The sequence below is a fragment of the Mus caroli genome, unplaced genomic scaffold (assembly GCF_978045245.1).
Source record: "Mus caroli unplaced genomic scaffold, Mus_caroli_1 scaffold_4, whole genome shotgun sequence".
NCBI classification, from domain to species: Eukaryota; Metazoa; Chordata; class Mammalia; order Rodentia; family Muridae; genus Mus; species Mus caroli.
Window position 1 is genome coordinate 32,692,801 of NW_028227259.1, and position 22,129 is coordinate 32,714,929.

A 22,129-nucleotide genomic window follows, 5' to 3' on the forward strand; every position below is an offset into this window, starting at 1 on the left:
TCAGGACCTTTGGAAGAGCACTCAGTGCTCTTACCTGCTGAGCTATCTCTCCAGGCCGCTCACTTACTTTTTAAGCCAACTTAGAAATGAGAGTTGCTTTGAAATGTGTTTTATTTGTCTCTGAGGACTTCTCTTATGAATTTTTTTTAAAATGGTGAGAGGTGCCAAGTGAAGGGTTAATGTTGTTGCATGCACTGGTTCTAATACATGGTTGTTACCAGCACAGCGTGCATTGGATATGCGTCAGTGCTTGGGAAGGAAAGGAAATCCCGTGACTGCCGAAGCACACTGGAAAAAGGAGTCTCCTCTGCGTCTGCAGGGAGCCGGCATTTATATGCTTGTGTTTTGTTGCATGTATGTATTTGTGTGGGAGTGGGCGTGGGGATGTGCATGCCATGACACGCAGACATGTCAGAGGGCAACCCTGGGGAGTCCGTTCTCTCCTTCCACCATTTGTGGGCTCTGATGCGCAAACTCAGGTTGACAGGCTCACATGCAAGCACTTTCATTTGCTGAGCCATCTCACTGGCCCACCAGTTTTTATTTTAACAGCAAACGTTTCTATCCCATTTTACAAAAGCACCCATAGATCTTCTAAATTAGAAATACTGACTTACCAGAGACTTTTCGTTGATTTGTTGATTTTATGTAACATTTTCTCAAAAGCCTGCCACTCCCTGTGAATTCTATCAACTGGCCAGATGTCTGATTGTCCTGTCTTCTTACTCTTCTGACTGTCTTGCCTCAGGTGTCATTCAAATGTGCCTCTTTGTTTCCATACATATTTCTCTGATATGTGTGTTCTCTATTGATTTTTTTTTTTTTTGAGTTAGAGAAAAAGGACTTCACCTTTCCCTGAACCTTAAAAAGATGTAAACAAGGGGCTGGAGTAGATGCTCATTGATCAAGAGCTCTGGCTACTCCTCTAGGGAACTGGGTTTGATCCCCAGTCCTTTCATGGAAGCTCAAGCCATTGATAACTGCAGTTCAGGTGATCTGAGTCCCTCTTCTGGCCTCTTAGGGACTGCACATATGGGATGCACAGACATACATGCAGGCAAAACATCTATAAACAGAGAAGACCAGAACAAGGCAAGAAAGATAATAGAAGACCGTTTTGTTTGTTTGATTTGGTTTTTGAGACAGGGTTTCCTGTGAAGCCGTGGCTGTCCAGGCTGGCCTCGGACCTCTCTCTGGGATTAAAACCTCACACCACCATGCCTGGCTAGTATAGAAAACTGTATATGCTGTAAAGACAACATGGGAAGCATGGTATGAACTTATAGCTGCTTCAGAGACATTTTGGCCACTACGCAAGTCTTGGATAAGATCATAAGAAAACTGACGGTTCATGTTCTCTAAGTGGAAGTTCTCAAGTTGCCACCCGTTTTATTGTTCTGCTATGAAACACACAGGCTCGTGTGCAGGCAACTTTTTATTGTGGTTCTATAAGTACATGTAAAATTGGGAGTTTATTGTAAAGCACTGCCCAACGTCTGACATCACTTTTTACAGTAGTACTTTTCATAGTCGGTAATACACAGCGTCTGGGTCCCTCCCTCCGGCTGAACAAATGCCCTTCATTTGCTACCTGTTTTGGGGAGCACTGTCAAAATTTTCACTGTTGCTGAATGCCCAGTCACCTGTTTTAATAGTTGAATTCACTGTGGGTTTTTTTCTATGACATGTATGTGCTACTTCATAAATTAGTAAATGACCTCTTTTGCTGTGTTTTAGAAGCAGTTTTTATTAGTAATAACTTTATAATTAAATTCTGCCCCAAAGAAACAGGATTTTCCCTTCATCTTCATTGGAAGATCACAGGCTCCTGTCAATCAGTCATCCTTTCTTCATAACTATCAAAAAGAAACAGCAAAGAAATCACTCAGGAGCGACATTTTCCTTGTATCTGTCACATGCATTGTTGGGTACAAAATACACTGCTGATTACAGCTCTTTTTCTTGTAGTTCTTTGGAACATTGCCTTTGGTTTTTGTTTTGTTTGTTTGTTTGTTTGTTTTTCCTTTTGTTTTGTTGTTTTGGTTTTTTTCTAGCCAAGGCAGGCTTTTTCATCAGGTTACTAGGTAGCCCTTGCATCTTTCCTGGATACTTCAGGGTGATAGACTGCTCAGCTGCAAGGAAATAAAGATCTGCCTTTCTTGAGCAGAGCCTAAGAGGGAAGAATGCCTTATTGCCTAGAACTCACTAGTGGATTCCTGCACACACACGCTTACCAGGAACATGGGGTCATGTGTGGCTCTTCTCCAGTGTCTGTCTTTCCTATAGAAAAGCTTATCCTGAAGCTTGGAGCTGGGAGACAGGACACTTGCCTCACCTGCATAAACAGCTCTCCTCTCTGGATATCAGACCCCAAAGGGCAAGCCATTTAAGGCAGGACTGGTTGGCTGGTTACTTACACACACACACACACACACTAACTATATGATATATAGTGTTGTTGTTTGGTCAGGCTCTCACTTTGTAGCCTCCTAGATTGGGCTTGAACTCTTGATCCTCCTGCCTCAGATTCCCAAGACCTGGGCTTATAACAATACACACCACAGCTGGCTGAAACGAGGGTCTTTCCAGATAATTTAAAAGTTGGTATTGTGGGAATCTGGACTGAACCGGTTCCTGGTTTGTTGATGCTTTGCCTCTGCTGCTCACCCAGGGATGGTGGGGGGATGAGAGGGTTGGGGGGGGGGAGGCTTTGCTGAGGAGCTGTTTGGCAAGAAGTTGACCAGAAGCCAGGCAGTGGTGGTGCTTGCCTTCAATCCCAGCATTTGGGAGGCAGAGGCAGGTGGATTTCTGAAGCCAGCCTGGTCTACAGAGTGAGTTCCAGGACAGACAAGGCTATACAGAGAAACCCTATCTCAAAAAAAAAAAAAAAAAAGAAAGAAAGAAAGAAAAAAAAGGAAAGGAAAGGGAAGGAAAGGAAAGAAAAGAAAAGAAAAAGAAAGAGGAGGAGGAGGAAGAAGAAAGAGGAGGAAGAAGAAGGAGGAGGAGGAGGAGGAGAAAGAGAAGGAGAAGAAGAAGAAGAAGAAGAAGAAGAAGAAGAAGAAGAAGAAGAAGAAGAAGAAGAAGAAGAAGAAGAAGAAGAAGAAGGAAGAAGAAGAAGGAAGAAGAAGAAGGAAGAAGAAGGAGGAGAAAGAAGAAGAAGGAAGAAGAAGAAGAAAGAAGAAGAAGAAGGAAGAAGAAGAAGAAGAAGAAAGAAAGAAAGAAAGAAAGAAAGAAAGAAAGAAAGAAAGAAAGAAAGAAAGAGTGAAGAGAAAAGAAAAGAAAAGAAAAGAAAAGAAAAGAAAAGAAGGCAGCGGCTGGAGCTATGATGTGCATGCCTGCAATCCAAGCACTTGGGAAACTGAGGTAGAAAAATCACAAGTTCATGGCATGTGGATTAGGGTGAGTTCAAGGCCAGCCCTGGTAACTTAGCAAGAGACCTCTCTCAAAAGGAAAACTTAGGTGTCCAGGTTCTGGATTTAACCCGCAGCAGCATTGCTGGGGAGGGGAAGACTTGGTTTGGAGGCCCTTGCTCCGGCCTCTTTTACCCCATTACTCGGCTTCCAGGAAGCTGCTTCTCACCTGGCAGGCTCACTTCTTTCTTTGCTGTGTTCTGAGGTATAGGTTTCATTTGTGACCTGGGGAGAAGTGGAAAGGCCCAGTTAGGGTGATCATTATTATAGTCCGCCCACCTGTGAAGAGGGTGCATCCATTTTGACATTCTCATTTGCCTTTCCAGGAATTTTGGTATCAGCTAAGTAGATTTCATGGGAACCCCCCACTCTGTCTTTTCTAATGTGGAGCAGAGTATTAGATGCAGTAGACCATAGAGAACAGTGCCACCAGGCATCCTGGTGGTCACAGGAACCCCAAATCCCTTGGCTGGAGAAACATAACCTGAAATCTGCTTGCTGTAAAAAGGACTCCTAGTGCAGTCCCTAGCACAGTCCTCTCCTGGCTGGGCCCATGTCTCCCCAGGAGGGCTAGAAAATGGCTGGCCAAATCTCACAGACAGCCAAGGCCTGGTGCAACTCACCATGGAGATGGCAGAGTTAGAGGACCCGCTGCCTCGCAATCGTTTGCGCAAGGCCTCTAGTACCTGAAGGAAAGGTAAATAAATATCTGCTTATGTTGATCACATGTGGGCCTCTAGGTCAGGTGTGTGGGCAGGATCCAGCTGGGCACTCACCTTCTTGTCTGTGAGGCAGCCAAACACTAATATGAAGACACCCTGAGGAGAGGGGGGGAGCTGGTTAGGGGGCAGGGGAGGCTCTCTTCTTGCTCCCTCTCCTCATCTTCCATTCTCAGACCTTTTCTCCAATCCACGTCCTAAGTCACCTGCTCAGTTTCTACGCGCGTTGGCACCATTTGACACTGTGTATGCACGTGTGTACCGTGTGCTACACTGTACACATGGAAGTCACGGGACAAGGTAGGGGAGCCAGTTCTTTCCTTCCACCATATGGGGTCCAGGGATCAAGCTGAGACTTGGCAGCAGTCACCTTTGCCTGCTGAGCCATCTTGCTTACTCTCAAGGGCCTTCCTAAACTGGGTTAAGACTGCACACTGATGATTTCCAGACTTCAATGTAAACGTAAGAAAACCAGACTCAGACGGGCTATGCAATTTGCCCAAAGTTATCCAGTGAGGCAGTGGGACCTACATTTAATCCTTCTAAGATTTGTGAGCCTGGTGATTGGCAGTGACTTGGTCTCGTAAAAGACCAAGTGGCATAGCCACCCCACCCTTGCCACCTACCTGGAGGCTGTTGAGAATGGAAAAGGCGTAGTGAGAGACTATGGAGCCATCAAACAGAGTGGCCACGCCCAGTCCCCAAGTGAGGCCAAAGATGGGTGTGAGAATAAGCAGGGCTTTAAGCACCCCCACAAGAGCTTGGCGCTTCTCCACCGTGGGCCCCTCTGACAGTGAAGGTCGCAGCAGCTTCAGCACAGCGATGACAAGGACCAGCCCGTTGACACCGACGATGGCCAGCACTGGCTCGCTGAAGCTGTACAGCATGACGCCACCTCCGTTCAGCAAGCATTTCCCCTCCCACAGGTATTTCCTTTGAGGCAAGTAGAGGCCCAGGGTGACACCCGCAAACCCCAGTGGGCACAGGTAGCCCAGCATCACCATCAGTGAGAGGACTATGTGCTTGGACAGCTGGTGGAAGACAAAAAGCAGCTGGTGGGCCAGCACCAGGGCCTGTGCCAGCATCCAGAAAAAGGTGGCCAGGTAGAAAAAGTGACACAGGAAAGCAGCGACTAGGCAGATCAGGCTGTGGTGCCCTGAAGGAAGGAATGGGTTTCCCAAGAAGCATGTGTCTGCGACTAGCAAGCAGATCACCATGTTAAACAGGGTGGTATGGCGGAAGAAGGCGACTTTGTTCCGCACCACCACCCTCCACACCAGCCCGTAAATAACCAGGCAGACGAGCAAAGCCAGGACCGAAGCCCCCATACCCACCTGGCTCAGCAGGCCCAGGGTGGGATTTTCTGGGACAGTGTGTTGGGACATGAGGATGGAAAAGGCTGTGAGATGCTGGCAAACGCACTGAGTGATGCTGGCATTGGCTGCATGTACCTCACACCCTTCATCTGACCAACCTCCCTGACCCTGGAAGCCACTGTGGTCCCAGAACACACAGTGAAGGGTTCCATTCATGTCTTCATAGTCCATGATAACCTCTGCCTGCGTGAAGGCCTGGCCGTCTGCTGTTATGGAGACCACAAGGATCAGCCCAGGGGTGGCATATGGGGTGTTCCACAGCCCTTGTGTGTAGTTTGAGGGCAGCCGGTAGTCCAGCTTTTGCAGTACTAGGCTAGTAATACTGACGTTAGTTCCACCATGGACCAGTGGGGCCAGTGAATGCCATGGAATCCGTGCCTGCAGCAGGGGCCAGGTGGAGAAGGACGTTTGGTAGCCAGGAGATGATGAGTGTCTGAGGAGCTGGCTCTGCAGTAACACATTAGCTGAGCTGAAGGAAAAAGGATGCTCTTGTGGGCTTAAGCTGTGGACCAGGGTCTCCACAGCCTTCAGGAAATCTGAGCCCATGGAGGGCTCCTGGGCCTGGGCCAGAGTCCACAGAGAGCTGATGTTCGCGTCTAGAATCTTGTCTGTGGTTGTCAGGAGGTCCTGCAGTGACCAACAGTAGGAGTTATGACTTGTTGAAGTCTACAGGAGCATTAGGACTTACAGACCCCATCCTTCCTTCCAATGCAAGACCCAGAGTGGCAAGAAAAAGTGACAAGATAGGCCTGTGGGGGGACCTTCTGGATCAGGGGACAGAGAGAGCACTGCTCAGCAGCTACAGGGCCCTCTTGGGATCATGGTCTCCAAATCTACACCCAGAGCCTAATGCCTCTTCTCCCGCTGGCATCCTTGGGACCTCCCAGGTTCTACAAAGGTCCTTCTTCAACTCCGTAGCTTGTCCAGTTCTGCAAAGCTAGGAGTGGTGGCTAGCGGCAGGAAGCTCGCTATGCTCAAGTTGAGAACCGCATGAGGTCTGAGTGGCCATCTCTGCAGTTTAGAGGCTGACAGGAGAGGCGTGTGGTGTTGCTGCCTCTAGTTGTTCTTGATTCATGTTGGTAGAGCAATGCCAAGTATTTCTGAGTGGTCTCTATGGGTACTGGGTTATCGTGTGTGTGTGATGCTCCCATGCCTGTGTACCCATGTGTGCCTCTGAAACTCATGCCTCCCCACCCCTTCTGGCCTCTCAGCATCAGGCTTTCTTTATTCTCCATGACTGATGAGAGAGCAGGAACCCCAAGCCTAAAAAGGTCCCTGTTGGGCTGCCCGCATGATGTCAGAAGGCAGAAGTATTCCCAATGAACGAGCTTCCACCTGCGTCCACCTGGTAGACGCCCACTCTGCCCCAAGATCTTACCTTCAGAGCACTGTCTGTGAGCTCTGTGTTTGTCTCTGCTACCGCCTTGGCCAGTAAGGTCACAGTGTGCAGCATTTCCCATAAGTCAGAGGGGGTGCTGGCCACGCCCACCTGCTCTTGCAGCTCACTCAAGATCCATGGCACTTCCTCGTAGGGCTTTCCCTGGCCTTCCAGCAGCAGCTGACAGAAAGGACAGTGGGTGACATGAAAATCCTCACTAGGAAGGAGCCATGTCTTCCCCTGCTGCAGCTCCCTGCTCCTCTGCTCTGCACCCCTCAGAGGAGCAGGAAGAAGAGAGAGAGTACACGCAGAAGGAACGGGTACTGAAGAGGTCTGATAGTTCTTGGTGGGACTGTGGTTTGAGACAAATACCACCACCACCACCACCACATAGACCCGCTTTGTCCCTGGAGGATCCACTCTTGCACTCCTTTCTAGGTCTGCAAGGGCTCCAGGTGAGAGGCTGAATAACATGTAAGCTGGCTTAAGAATCTGAATTCTGAGGGAAGGAGATGAAGAGGCATGGAGGGAGAGAGGAAATGTAGGCAGACAGGCAGACAGCCAGACAGACAGACAGGTAGGCAGGCAGACAGACAGGCAGACAGACAGGTAGGCAGGCAGGCAGGCAGACAGGCAGACAGACAGACAGAGAGATAGACAGAGACAGGCAGACAGGCAGGCAGGCAGACAGACAGATAGGCAGGCAGGCAGGCAGACAGACATGCAAGCAAGTAGGTGTTTGCTGGGAGAGTCATGGAGGTAGCAGCTTTACCTTGGCTTTAAGACACAAGGTTAGGATCTTTGCTTCTGTGCAGCTGTTCTGGACTGGCCTCCAGATGCCATCAGTCCCACAGAGCCTCTTTACCACACCTTTCTTATTCACAGGACATGGAGCCTGTGCCACGAAGCCAGCCTTGGTGACATTCCAGCTAACCACTGAGAAGTCCTCAGGGCAGGTAGTGTCTCCATCTGAAGAAGGATCAGTGAGGCCTCAGCAGCCACGAGATAGCCAGAGCTTCTGTTTTAGTCAGAACCTATGCAGGCCTTGATGCCTGACTCAGTGGCTCAAGGTACAGGGATAACAAAGAAGAGGCCCCATGTTTCAGAGACAAGCCACTCAGAGGTCGGCCTACTGGACCCAAGGCCCACATACCCTGGATAATCGTGATAGAGACAGGAGCCACGAGAGGAGGCAGGTTCTGACTCTGAAGGGTACAGGTGTATGTGGTATTGGTTGCTGGGCAGTGCTGAACAGCTAGCACAAAGCATTGGGAATCCGACATTTTTTGCAAGGAGGCTGAGGACAAGAGAGAGGAGAAAAGTGAGGCACCCCTGGCTAAATCAGATGAGGGCTGAGCAGGTCATAAACCGCCGCTTCAGAGTGGTCTTCAAGGATGAAGCAATGAGGGCAGGCAGGATGGGATGTTAGCCTCCAACCGCTGGTTCAGAATTTGGGTTTTTCTGAAGTGCATCCTATTGGAATGTCTCTAGCTCTGGGTCTCAGTTTCAACAGATTTAAACATATTTGTTCTTGCTATTCATATGGCATTTAAAAAGATTCACTTTCATTTTAATTATGTGCATGTTTATGTATCCTTGTGTAAGTATACATGTGAGCACCGGTGAGCCCAAAGTGAGCTTCAGATCCCCTGGGCTGGAGTTACTGGTGGTGAGCCAGCAGCATGGGTGCTGGGAACAGATCTCAGGTCCTCCGGAAGAGCAGCAAGTGCTTTTAACTGCTAAGCCAGGTCTCCAGCCCCAATTTCCTCTCCACCCTTAAAAAAACCTGTGTTTATGTACTTTATGTATATGAGTGTTCTGTCTTCACGTATACCAGAAGAGCGAATCAGATCACATTATAGGTGGTCGTAAGCCACCATGTGGTTGCTGGGAATTGAACTCAGCACCTCTGGAAGAGCAGTCAGTGCTCTTAACCGCTGAGCCATCTCTCCAGACTCCCACCCCCTCTCCCCCACCCTGTTTTCCTCCTTTTTAAAAACAGGATGTTATTAAACTAACCTCATAGAGTTTACTGCAGGAGTCAAGTGGGAGTGTATGATGGAAAGGTTCTATCAACAAGGCAGGGATTGCTCTGACGGACATGACTGCCCAACTCCCATCCAGAATGGTAGCCAGTGCTGCCTGGAGGGACCAGCCTCGTCACTCATCCCTGACAGTGTCCTACCTTGGCTGTCCTCCCCAGGACTCCAGGTAGCAGTGTAGTCCGTTGTAAGCGGGATGCAGCAGCTCAGCTGGAAGCCAGTGGAGGCAGCACAGGAGATGGACAGGGCGTCTGGGAGTAGAATGACTTCTTCCTCCTGCAAGGGCACCTTCACCACCTGCCGCAGCCTCCACCTGAATCCCTGGGCTTCGAAGATGCTCTCGTACTCACCTGCAGAGATGTGCCCACTACCTGGCGGCTCACCCAAGCTTGTCTGTAGGCCAGCTCTTCACTGCTTTCTAAGTCTCGGCCCAGGCCCTCCAGTTTCCCATTCCTGCTCTCTGTGCCAGGACCTTACTTCCAGCTGGAAGGTCCCAGGATGGCCCTTTTGGAAAACACTCCCTTGTCCCAAGGAGAAAGAGACCTATAGAAGAGGCTCCTGGCCTGTCCATCTTAGCCAGTGCCGATGGACTCTAAAATGAGCCCCTTCCCCCCACCATGCTACCCAGCCACTCAGTATCTGGACCAATGCTTCTCAGCCTGTGGGTTGTGACCCCTCTGGGGTCGAATGACCCTTTTACAGGGTCACCTAAGGCCACTGGAAAGCAGATATTTATATTATGGTTCATAACAGTAGCAACATTACAGTTATGAAGTAGCAATGAAAATAATGTTATGGTTGTGTGTGGGGGGGGAGGTCACCACAACATGAGGAACTGAATTAAAAGATTGCAGCGCTAGGAAGATGGAAAACCACTGCTCTAGACAAGCACCAGTCTCTTCTCAGCGGGAACTGAGTGTTCTCAGTTTTCAACATTCCCATCATCCTTTGTTGCAGGAATATTATGTTCTGAAGAGTAGCAGCAATCAGAAGATTGACATTTTTGTAGTTGTGTTTGCGTGTCTGTGTGTATGTGCATGCACACACATGCACAAGCATGTCTGGTGTGTGGGCGAGCATGTGCCACAGCATGTGTGGGGGTCAGAGGTGAGTGTTCATCTTCCACCTCGATTGAGGCAGGATCCCTTAGTTTGATGCCGTATCTCCTGGGCTCTTTTTCCTTTCATCTTTTGGTTGATAGGAGGTTTCATGTAGGGAGCATGACCGCAAGCATCTAGTCCTTCTGCCTCCATCTCCCAAATGCTCAGATTATAGGTGTGCACCACCTGCCTGGTTTAGGAGGTGTCAGGAACTGAATCCATTGCCTCGTGCCTGCTGGGCAAGCACTTTATCAGCCAGGGCTCCAGAGCTGCTACAGTGCAGCCTAGTCACAGTCACTTTAACCAGAGACAGAGCCAGCTCTGCATTTGCTCCCTGTAATGTTGTGAAGGCAGCACTAGATGTCACTCACTACCTATTCCTGACGAGCCAAGTATGTGTGTGTGTGTGTGTGTGTGTGTGTGTGTGTGTGTGTGTGTGATTTTACATTGTCACGTATCAGGATAACACTGAGTTTTTGTGAAGCTCTGAAAGGGTTTTAGGAACCCCCAGATTACAGTGCAAACAGTTGGCTGTCATACAGGACTTTCCACACTATAATGAGTCTCTTTGCTTTTGCTTTCCCAACAAATGGAAAGATGGAAAAGTCTAGAGAGGGGTGAATGGAGGGGAAAAAAGGAAGAAAGGGGAAGGAGAAATGAGAGGGAGAGGTGAAGAGAAGCAGAGAAAGAAGTGGGCAGTTCATGTGTGTAACCTCAGTGGTTGGTGAGCTGAGGCAGGAGGATTGCCATGAGGTTGAGGCCAGCCTGAGATAAAGAGTGAGGTTGAGGCCAGCCTGGGCTACAGAGAGAGATGACTCTGTCTCAAGAGACCCATGAGAAAGAAGGAGAGAGAAGAAACTGGAGGGTTACCTGCCCAGTGACGGGACATGCTGGCGACACGAAGGCCAGCCTGGCCCTCACTGGACATCTGCAACACATTGGTCCCTGGCCGTAGGATGATGGGTCTGTCGTTCTTTGAGTGTCTCAAGAACCATCTCAGGTTTGTGGCTTCCTCTTTCGTGAGGAGAATGAGGTTCAGGGTGTTCCCGTGCACTTGCAGCTGGGAGTCCAGTGTCAGGTTTGCAGGAACTACAGGAAGGGAAAGAGGCAGGGGCTAGAGAAGGGGGTCAAGTAGCAATTCTTCCTCCCCACCCTCTGAGGCCTGCCTCCCTGAGCAACTTTCTTCTCAGCCATCCTCAGGTATCTGACTGGGACTACACCCCAGCCTGTAGACCCTCCCACTGAGAACTAAAGTGGCAAGCCCCTCTGGCTTATGACCTCCACTTTCCAGGGACTTGGGGCGACTGAAGCTGCTTCCGGGAAGATCCCCTTGCCCATGTGTCTCCAGAGCTGCTTTCATTAGTCTCATTTTTCAAGTCCCAAGCTCAGGTCCAGGGTCTTGCTGAATAGTCAGTTGGCTTCCCCCGCCCACAACCCCAGCCTAAAGAGCAGCTGGGCTTGGACCAGCTGCCAGCAACACAGGTCCAAAGCAAAGGCAAAAACTAAGCAAACATCTCCAACAATCCAGAAAGCGTTTCTTTTCACTTGGGGATACTAGTGTGCAGGTTCCTAACCCTCCTTACCAGGTGGCAGCAACTGGCAGTAGCCAGTAACAGGACCGCGGAAGCTGCGACACATACAGGAATCTCTTTCTGACCTGCGGCCCCAGCAGTGTGGGTAAAGGGAGCAAAGTGTGGCGTTCCATTGGTAGCCAGGGTGGCAAGTGCAGAGGCTGGCCCCGCTGTGGTTAGCATGACACTCTGACCGAGAGAAGTAGGCAGGCTGAGAAAATGAGGTCTCAGGGCTGGATGGCACTAATCTTGAAGTCCCAGGAGATCAGACCCGCCCACCCGAGGCGACTTCCTTTGCAGCCAGCACTGAGTAAAGCAGACCGTAGCTGGCAAGGACACCCTCGTGAAGTTCCTCACACTCTACCTACCCCCTATATTCTCTGCTCAGATCAGAACATTGGGACATGAACAGGAAGGGAGGATGTGGCTGGGTAAGGGGATGAGGACGGTCTTGGGCCAGGGACAATGAAGTAGGAAGTAGGAGAGCCCGCTGCATCTTGGGCAAGCTGTCTAGCTGGAGGATTGGGGAGCCGCGTGCCATCTTCAGGGAGCCCCGTGCAACCACTACCTGTTGTAAGGCCAAGGCCAGTAAGCGTTTTCGGGGGAAGGAAGGCCAGGGCAGTAGGAAGAGTAAAGTTCTTAGAGAGCTCCTGAGGCCAGGCTCTGCTTGAAAACTCCAGATGCACATAGCTGGAGACCAGCACGGATTCTATAGACGCAAAGGGGACATCAGAGGAGAGGCAGTGAGACCCAAGCTAGTCCTCTTGGGCCTTAACATACTCAGGTGGCCATTTCCCGGGGGACACAGGCAGATGTCATCTTCTGTAGCCTGCCTAGGTACACAGAGGGTGCAGGATGGTAACAATTCCCACCCTCCTTGGGGAAGCACTCTGGTCTATGGTTCCAAGTTGTCATTGCAAAGTGCATGTGTCTTTCTAGGCCTCACAGCTAAAGAGCTGGAGAGCCCCATCCCCACCCCCACCCCCAGAGCCTCACTGTGGCCCTTTCTGTTTCTTCCTCCCCCCCACCCCCAGGCCCCCTTTTTTGTTTTTTTGAGACAGGGTTTCTCTGTGTAGCCCTGGCTGTCCTGGAACTCACTTTGTAGACCAGGCTGGCCTCGAACTCAGAAATCTACCTGCCTCTGCCTCCCAAGTGCTGGGATTAAAGATGTGTGCCACCACACCTGGCTCCTTTCCCCTTTCTTGATAACCCTGCCCCACCAGTCCTTCCACTCACCCCCTTCTCCACTGTACTGGTTCAGTTGCTGCCCAGATTTCCCTCCAGATGGACTGAGCTCCTGGAAAGAGATAAAGAAGAGACTCTCAGGAGAGAGGCTTGTCTCAAGTTCCTCCCAGGGGACCCTCAGGGGCAGCCTGGCTACTCTGCTGTGACTTGGTCTCTTGGAAGTTCTTCTTTAGGCCAGAGGTCAAATGTATCTGGAGGGAGAAAAGGGCATTCAGAAACGGGGACAGAGGCACAGTTCCAGGGACCCTGCCAGGGCCAGCAGCCTCACCTGAAACCAGGAACCAGGCACACCCTGGAAGTCAACATGCTTTGTTTAGCTCCTTCCTGAATTGAGCTGTCCCTGGGCCTCTAGGCTAATTGAAATGGCTGGGTCCAGAGCTCCAACAAGGAGTCAGGGTCCTGCAAATTAACCCATGTTTTCCTCTCAAAAATCCCATGTGTGTATGCCACCAGATGGCAGCTCACACTTGCAATCTCAGCACCCAGGAGACTGAAGCAGGAAGACTGTAGCAAGTACAAGGTCAGTCTGGGCAACAGAGGGAACCTTTATTTAAAAAAACCCAAAAAACTAACAACAATCACCCCAAAATATAAATAATAAAACCAGAAGGAAGCCAGACATGGTGGTTCAAGCCTGTGCTGTAATCCCAGTGCTTAAGATAATGGGCAGGAGCATCCCTTACTTAAGTGCAAGGGTTCAAGAGTAGCCTGGGCAACACAGAAGATCCACACGGAAAATAAAAACAAGGAAGTACATGAAAACTAGGAGGATATAACACAAACAAACACGTACAGGCAAGGGTAGGCTATAGATAAGACACAACATAGAGGAAGCTACAGATAGGGATATTTAGATCTGGGGATTGCAATCGATTAGGAGCTGTAGATAAATAGATAATAAAATGCAAGCCTAGGCTCCAGGCTTTTCCTCACACTCTTTCCCGTCATCTATGCCAATAAGCTTCTACATCTGCAAAGGTTTTCTTCCCATTTCATTGTAAGTCGCTAGCATGACCCAAGGAGCAGCAGGTGCCGTAGGGTGTCATGGGGACTCAGGTAAAGCCATGGAAGTGCCCCCCCCCCCCCCCCCGGGCAGGAAGAGTGCTTTCTGGGGGTCTTGCAAGCTGGTCCCTTCCTTCCACCTTTCATCCCACACCCTGTGGTTCCTCACAACCTGTGGCTCTGACTGTGGCCTCTGCAGGTCTCCCCAGGGTCCTCACCCCAGTACTTACTGATTGGGCTGTGGGGACAAATGTTGGCTCCAACTCCAGCAGGGGAAGAGTCATGGCCAGGAGCAGCTGGGAGAGAGCTAGAGAGGACATGGCTCCATGCAGCAGTCCCTAAAGCCCTCCGGCTGTTCCAGGATGCAAATTTCCTCCCCCAGAGCTGGCAGGGCTATTACTGAAGGAAGGGAGGAAAGAGCAGAGGGAGCCAGGGTGAGCTGACAGAGCAAGTGCCACAGCCTGTGATTCGGGCAGATGTGCTTCCAGGTCACTGGGGTCACCTGGACCCCACATGATTCTGTGAGAGGAGTGTGCCTTGGTTCTCCTGGGCAGGAGGAGGGGACACAGGTACCAGGTCACAAAAAACAACAGGTCACAGAGGCAGGTTCAGGCATGGTCCCCAGGGTCTAGGAAACTTGGATCATTTTGGAATGCCTCCAGGAAGCTAGACCTTCGAAACTAAACCAAGGTTAGAAAAGACTATAAAGGGGGCAGCAAGATGCCTCAGAGGGTAAAGGAGCTTGCCGCCGAACTCCACAGCCTGAACTGGTCCCTGGGACACACATGGTACAGGAAAGCCAGCTCTTGTTCCATCAAACACCTTGAATCCGTCCCCTGTATTGGTATGTCAGAATACCTCAGGTTGGGTAATTTTTTGTTTTGATTTGTTTTACAAGACAAGGTTTCTCTGTGTAGCCCTGAATGTCCTTGAACTCACTCTGTAGATTGGACTGGCCTCAAACTTAGAGATCCATCTGCCTCTGCCTCTGCCTCCCCAGTGCTGGGATCAAAGGTGTGTGCCACCACAACTGGCAGGCTGGGTTTTGTAACAAATAGAAATGTATTTGGCTTACTGTTTTGGGTCTTGAGGGGTTGCATCTTCTGGGGGTCTTCACACATGGCAGGAACATGGTACAAGAGGGCATCTTGGGAGCCAGGAGGCCAAACTCTTTTCTTTTTTGGATCGGGCCTTACTATCCTGGGATTCACTATATGGACCAGGCTGGCCTTGAACTTACAGACCAGGCTGGCTTTGGACTTAAAGAGATTTGCCTGCCTCTGTCTCCAGGTGCTGCGATTACAGGATGTTGACAAAATTAAAAAAAAAAAACATTTTGGGCAGATGAGATGGTTCTGTGGTCAGGATCACTGGCTGTTCCCCAGAGGCTCCAGGGACCCACGTGCTAACTCACAAGCATCTGTAATTCCAGCCCCAGAGGATCTGATGCCCTCTTCTGGCCTCTTCAGGGTACTACATGCATGTGGTGCATAGACAAATACATGCAGGCAACACACATGGATAAAATGAAAAATAAAGGGAAAAAAACTTTAAAAACGAAAACTTTTGAGAAACTTGTAATTTATAAGTGGAAAGTCCATGCTAGTTAGAGTACGCATCGAAGTCTGCCCTCAGTTACTTACTAAATGAAGCAGTGTGTCCAGACACCTAAAACCTATGAAATACCCATCGACTCATTAGTAACTTCACAATGGAGATCAGTTCTGGGGACAAAAGCAGGAGAGGTGGTGAGGAGCTGTGATGAACAAGGTAAAAGCTTTGAACTACACATGGCAGACAGTTGACACCGTTAACTCCTGGCGCTGGGTGTATGGAGGCCGAGTATCTGTCTTTTTTTTTTTTCCCCGAGAGGTAAGTTTGGTTGTGTGTGTGTGTGTGTGTGTGTGTGAGAGAGAGAGAGAGAGAGAGAGAGAGAGAGAGAGAGAGAGAGAGAGAGAGAGAGAGAGAGAGAATGAGAGAGAGAGAGAGAGAGAGAGAGAGAGAGAGAGAGAGATGAACACAGAGACATGAGTTTCATCATGGTATTTCCACACATATTTACCCTGATATTTTATTTCTATTCATCCCTGTCCTTCACTGCCCCACCTTCTTGCTGGTCACCTTCTTCCGCACAAATAGCCCCCTTCTGATTTCATGTCTTACGTATTGGTTTGTTTGTTTGTGACAGGGTCTCACTGGCTAGCCTGGAACTCCCTATATAGACCAGGCTAGTCTGACCTCATGGAGCCTATCTGCCTCTGCCTGTTGAGTACAGAGATGAAAGGAGTACACCACACCCAGCATGACACATGTGCACTTGGCTCTGCTGTCCTCTCCCCCAGCCCTTCCTCTCCTCCCCATCTCTCTCCCTCTCCCTTCCTCTCTTTCTCTCTCTCTCTCTCACTTACACACACACACACACACACACACACACACACACACACACACACACACACACACACACACACACACGTCTGCAGGAGAGAAAACATCCAGCCTTTGTCACTCCGAGACAAGTCTGGTTTACTTTGCTGTGACCTGAGGTTCTACCTACTTTTCTGTAAATGTCATGACTCCATTCTGTCCGTGCACCACAGTTTATTTATCCTAGATGGTCATGTAAGCTGGATCCATTTTTCAATCTACAGTGAATTTTGCAACAGTAGACAAGGACATGCAGTTTCCTTGTGGAATGTTGGCACAGACTCCTTCAGGTATGTATCCAAGAGTGTGACAGCCAGGTCTATGGTAGCTCCATTTTCAGCATTTTAGGGCATCTCCATACTGATTTCCATAGTAACTGCACCAATTCTAACGCTGTGACCCTTTAATACAGTTCCCCATGCTGTGGTGACCTTTCACTATAAAATAATTTCATTGCTACTTTATAACTGTAATGCTGCTACTGCTATGAATCATAGTGTAAATGTTCCGATGGTCTTAGGAGACTCCTATGAAAGGGTCATTTGACTCCCAAAGGATTCCAGACCCACAGGTTGAAAACCAATGTATTATAGGACCTTGAAAAGCTTCTGCACTGAAAAGAAACAACCAGAGTGAAGAGACAGCCCAGAGGGTAAAAGGAAATGCTTGCCAGCTGTATACTAGACTGGGGGCTAGGGAGATGGCCAGCAATTAAGAGCACTGGCTGCTCTTCCAGAGGTGCTGAGTTCAATTCCCAGTAACTACATGGTAGCTCACTGGATGGGAGACTGATATCTAGAATCTGTAAAGAAGTCTGGCTGGGCTCAGAGGTGCATGCTTATAATCCCAGCACCAGGGAATCAGAGACTAGAGGACTGCCATAGGTTGAGACCAGCTTGGTTTACCAGTGAGTTCCATCTAGCTGGGGCTACCCAACAAGATTGAGAAAAAAAAAAAAACTCTAAAAATTAAACATCAAACAAAGGAAGCCACCCGATCTATTAATGGGTTAATGAAGCCAACAGCTCTCGATATGCATGTGCATGTATGTGTTTCTTTTCATGTCTGTGCATGTGTATATGTGTATTTCCACATGTATGGGCATGTGTGTGTGTGTGTGTGTGTAAGCACATTTGCATGCATGCCTGTGGAAGCCCAAAGTTGGCGTTGGAAATCGTCCCTGATTGTTCTTCCATTTCCTTCTTTTGAGGCAACCAGGGTTTGCTGATAAGGCCAGTCTAGCTAGTCAGTTTGCTCTGAAGATCCTTCCTGTCTTCCAGGGCTGGAATTACAAACACGTTACCATGCCAACCTGGCATTTATAAGGGTTCTAGGAATCGGAACCCTAGTCCGACTTTCCCCCCAGCCCTTTAAGATATAGGTATCAGATCCTTTTGTTTTAAGTGGTAAAATATTTCTTTAAAAATTTAAAGAATGCTTAGCATCATTATTATGGGCATGTTCAGAGGAGAATTCTGTAGAGTTGGTTTTCTCCTTCCCCCCTCACGTGGGTTCTGGGGATGGAATTCAGGCTGTCACTCACATTGACAAGCAAGCAGCAAGCACCTTACCCACTGGGCCATATCACTGTCTTTTGTTACTATTTAAAAACAACATGTTAGGGCTGGAGCAATGGCCCAGTGGGTAAAGCGCTTGCTGCAGACCATGAGGACCATAGTTCAGGTCCTCAGCATCCTTGTAAGGAGCCAAGCAAGGCAGCGTGCATCTGTAACTGCACTGCGGGCAGAGAGAGATAGGAGAATCCCAGGGCTCGTCGGCCAGTCAGGGGAGGGGCTTATGTATGAGTGTCTACTGCTGTGATAAATACCATGACCAGAAACAAACTGAGGAGGAAAGGGTTGATTTAGCTTACACACCCAATCACAGTCCACAATTGAGGGAAGCCAAGGACAGGAAGCTGGAGGCAGAAACTGAGGCAGAGGCCATGGAGGAGTGCTGCTTAGCTAGGCCCTCCCATGCCAGTTGTTATTTAAAAAAAAAAAAAAAAGTTCCAGGCTGGAGAGATGAGTCAGAGGTAAAGAGGGATTGCTGTTCTTTCAGAGGTCCTGAGTTCAATTCCCAACAACCACATGGTGGCTCATAACCATCTGTAATGGGATCTGATGCCCTCTTCTGGCCTGCAGGCATACATGCAGGCAGAATGCTATATACATAATCAATCAATCAATCTTAAAAAAAAAAAAAAAGGCCCCCCCAAACTTGCCTAGCGAACAGTGTGATAAGGGCGTTTTCCCAACTGAGGTTTTCTTTTCCAGATGATGTAGCTTACATCAAGCTGACAAAAAACCAAGCAGCTTCGATGACCAAAACCGTACAGATCTTGTCTCACAAATGAGAATAGCGGAAGACGGCCCTGTGTCAACTTCTGGCCTCTACAAGTGCTTGTACAGGCGTGTGCATTGGCACACACAAATGCACACCCCACATACATACACACAGCACTCAGATTGTAAACCCCATCAGTTAAAATGCAGAGAGGAAATGGTCTGCTCTGGATGGTACTGTGTCCAGCTGTGCTAAAAGGAGCTGAGGACCCCTCCCCTCACCAAAACACCAAAGCGGCTGCTAACGTGTGCATGCCGTTCCCATGTATCGGATCCTAGGAGACCATGGTTTGGAGTTTCCACTGGTTGGAGAAGAGCCCCTCACAGAGGATCAGTACCTCTGATCACAGTGGGATCGCAATGGAGATGTTGGGAGAGGGACATTTAGGGAAGTGGGCAGCGTGGCCAGAGCTGGAGCAGCCATGCAAGTTGTTCACCCTGGCATGAAAATGAGGTGAAAAGCCGGGCCTGGTGGAGCACATCTGCCATCCCAGAGGACTGGGAATGGCAGAGGGATCAGAAGTTCGAGGCCAGCCTTGCCTGTGAGGCCCAGACAAGACAGACAAATCACAGAGCAAGAAATCAGAAGGGTGGAAGATAGAAGACTTAAGACAGCTAGAGAGATAAAAAAGGAAGAATTTTCCTCATAGAGTTTTGCTAAATCAAACGTAAAACAAACAAAACTCCCTGTGATGGTTTGAATATGCTTGGCCCAGGGAGTGGCACTATTTCTCCAAATAGTGGTCTTGTTGGAGGAAGCATGTCATTGTGGGCATGGGCTTTAAGATCCTTCTCCTAGCTGTCTGGAAGCTAGTCTTCTTCTGTTTGCCTTCGGAACAAGATGTTGAACTGTCAGCTCCTCCTGTGGCATGCCTGCCTAGATGTGTCATGTTCCCACCTTGATGATAATGGACTGAACTTCTGAACCTCTAAGCCACTCCAATTAAATGTTATCCTTATAAGAGTTGCCTTGGTCATGGTGTCTGTTCACAGCAGTAAAACCCTAAGACACCCCCATAGTCCACACAATCAGCAGCTCAAACAATCTTGAACTTCAGAGTCTCTCCAACAAGACATCTCCTGCATAGCATGATTCCTTAATAATCTTTTACTTTTTTTCTATCATTTCCAAGAGCCCTGTTAGGTCCTAGAGGCGTTTCAGTCTCAAAACAGGGTCCATAAAAGTAGTTGTCTCTAAGGCTGCCTTTTATAACCCTCTGCCACCAGTAAGTTATCCACCCAGCCTGAGTCACAGGAGGAAGGCTCAAAAGTGGCTCTTGACAGGTGCAGCAGCACACACCTATAAAGTCAGTCACTTGAAAAGTCTGAGGCAGGAGAATCCCAAGTTTGAGACCAGCCTGTGCTATATAAAGCAAGATTGCATCTCAAGACAAACTACAAAAGTTGTTTGTTTGTTTGTTTGTTTTCATGGGCAACACCCTCCCTGGGAGCATCCTTGAGAAGCGCCACAGTCAGGTAGAAGTCAGGCACAGCACAAGGCCTGTGAAATGGGCGTGTTTAATGTCTTCTTTGGGCATGCACTCCAACCCAGAAGCACTGGATTTCTCAGCTTTGGGATGTGTATAGAGACTTCATTACATCTGCATGAGTGACTTATTCACCAAATCCCCAGCTCATTTCTGTTCTCCTGGTTGGGCAGAGTTGACACTTCTAAGCTTTTAATTGGAGAGCTGGTTCTCCTGGTAACCAGCTGGTCACACTGAGGCTACCCAGGAGCTCTACCTGTCCTCTCAATAACATATAAAATGACATGCACCACTATGGGGATTCCTAGGGTTTTACGAGCTATGTGCCACGAAGCTAGGTAGACACCTATGAAACAAAGTGTGTGTGTGTGTGTGTGTGTGTGTGTGTGTGTGTGTGTTCGCGCACTGCATACATGCCCAAGGTGTATATTGTGTCACTGCAATTCATTCACTATAGGAGGCCTTGATTCAAATGTCCCATGTCCCACTTCCCTGCCAAACCCGAATATTATTCCTAACATTCCCAGCTTGACTTTCTAAAGGAAAAGGCTTTACTGCCAGGCCACAAATTTGGAAGAGCATTGCCTGTATAGAGAGGACAGTATGGAGATCAACTTCAAGACTCAGTGCTTGTTTGGACTTGATTTTTCCTGTGGCTTTTTGTTGTTTATTCCTTTGCTTGCTTTCTGTTTTGTTCCTCTGTAGCCCAGGCTGACCCCGTGATCAACCCTCCCGTTTCAGCTGAGATTACAGAAATGCACCACCATGTCTGCCTTCCCTCTAACTTTTGAAGGTTCCCCAGGATAAACTGACTAAAACTATACAGGAGACAAGGTATTAATATTTATAATCTATCTGGGGCATGGTGGCACACACCATTCATCCAAGCACTCAGGAGGAAAGCAAAGACAGGTGGATCTCTGTGAATTACAGGCCTGTCATGGTCTACATGATAAGTTTCAGGGCAGCCAGAGCTATGTAGAAAGATCCTATATCAAAACCAAGCAAATGAACAAGCATATTGATAAGCTGCAAAAATTTACTAAGTGAGGAAAACTCCAAGTGTGTCATTTATCTCTGTCTTAGTTAGGATTTTACTGCTGTGAGCAGACACCATGACCAAGACAAGTCTTATAAAGGACAACATTTAATTGGGGTTGGCTTACAGGTTCAGAGGTTCAGTCCATCATCATCAAGGTGGGAGCAGGGCAGCATCCAGGCAGGCATGGCGCAGGAGAAGCTGAGAGTTCTGCATCTTCATCTGAAGGCTGCTAGTGGAAGACTGACTTCAAGGCAGCTAGGATGAAGGTCTTTAAGCCCATACCCACATGACACACCTATTCCAAGAAGGCCACACCTCCTAATAGTGCCACTCCCTGGTCCAAGCATATATATAGCACCATGATCTCCTAGGTCAAAGTGCTCACACATTTACACACTTGTCTTTTTACAGGGGAGGAAGGGGTAGAGGACATCAGGAGAATAGTACATGACTCCAGGCCTAAGACAAGTCTGTTCTTTACAATGGACAATGATTTGTTGATGATTCTGAGACCAAAATTGAGGACAATGCTGGACCTAAGGTTCTCCAGTGGGCTGACCAACCTGAGTCCTTCTTTTGATTTGAGTTTAATTAATAGAAGGTCTGAGAAGGAATGGTGGTGACTGCTTCTTTGTGGGTGGGAGTGGACTCAGACAGACAGGCTTTGTAGAAGGCCCTCGTCAGCACTGGGATGGGAGATACACGGAGGGATCTGTTCTGAGGGATGTCTCATGGAGCTTCAGATGTCAAGGCACCAGGCTCTGGGTAGTTGTGACATGTTCTGGAGTGTGTGGTAAGGAGCGGGACTGAGGGATCATGGGTAGTTGTGACATGTTCTGGAGTGAGGAGCGGGACTGAGGGATCATATGGAAATCCTACATTTTTGAGGAATTAGGAAACATTTTCCCAGACACTGGACCGTTTTACATTTCTTACTCAAAGTGCACGGATTCTACTTTTTCTCCATTCTTACCCACACTTGTGTAGA

At 48.7% G+C, this 22,129-nt stretch overlaps 1 protein-coding gene across 1 annotated transcript; it reads right to left on the reverse strand.

Annotated features, from left to right (window-relative positions):
* Positions 1 to 1,788: 1,788 nt before the first annotated feature.
* Adgrf3 (adhesion G protein-coupled receptor F3) lies at positions 1,789 to 14,163 on the reverse strand. The gene is made up of 14 exons (XM_021163888.2): positions 14,074 to 14,163; positions 12,833 to 12,893; positions 12,165 to 12,305; positions 11,609 to 11,785; positions 10,896 to 11,114; positions 9,069 to 9,275; positions 8,037 to 8,180; positions 7,656 to 7,852; positions 6,884 to 7,063; positions 4,756 to 6,132; positions 4,187 to 4,228; positions 4,034 to 4,096; positions 3,580 to 3,635; positions 1,789 to 1,856 (listed from the first exon to the last, which is right to left on the reverse strand). The coding sequence occupies exons 1-14, from the start codon at positions 14,161 to 14,163 to the stop codon at positions 1,832 to 1,834; spliced, it is 2,979 nt and encodes a 992-aa protein (XP_021019547.1). The 3' UTR covers positions 1,789 to 1,831.
* Between the last annotated feature and the right edge of the window lie 7,966 nt (positions 14,164 to 22,129).

Bases quoted from the DNA above. Each gene is read 5' to 3' on its own strand.
- Adgrf3 (XM_021163888.2), bottom strand. From the start codon at position 14,163: ATGTCCTCTCTAGCTCTCTCCCAGCTGCTCCTGGCCATGACTCTTCCC. The intron at 12,306-12,832 runs GTGAGTGGAAGG...TTGCGTCTATAG, and splicing joins CCAGTACAGTGGAGAAGGGG to AATCCGTGCTGGTCTCCAGC. The intron at 9,276-10,895 runs GTAACCCTCCAG...ACATCTCTGCAG, and splicing joins CATGTCCCGTCACTGGGCAG to GTGAGTACGAGAGCATCTTC.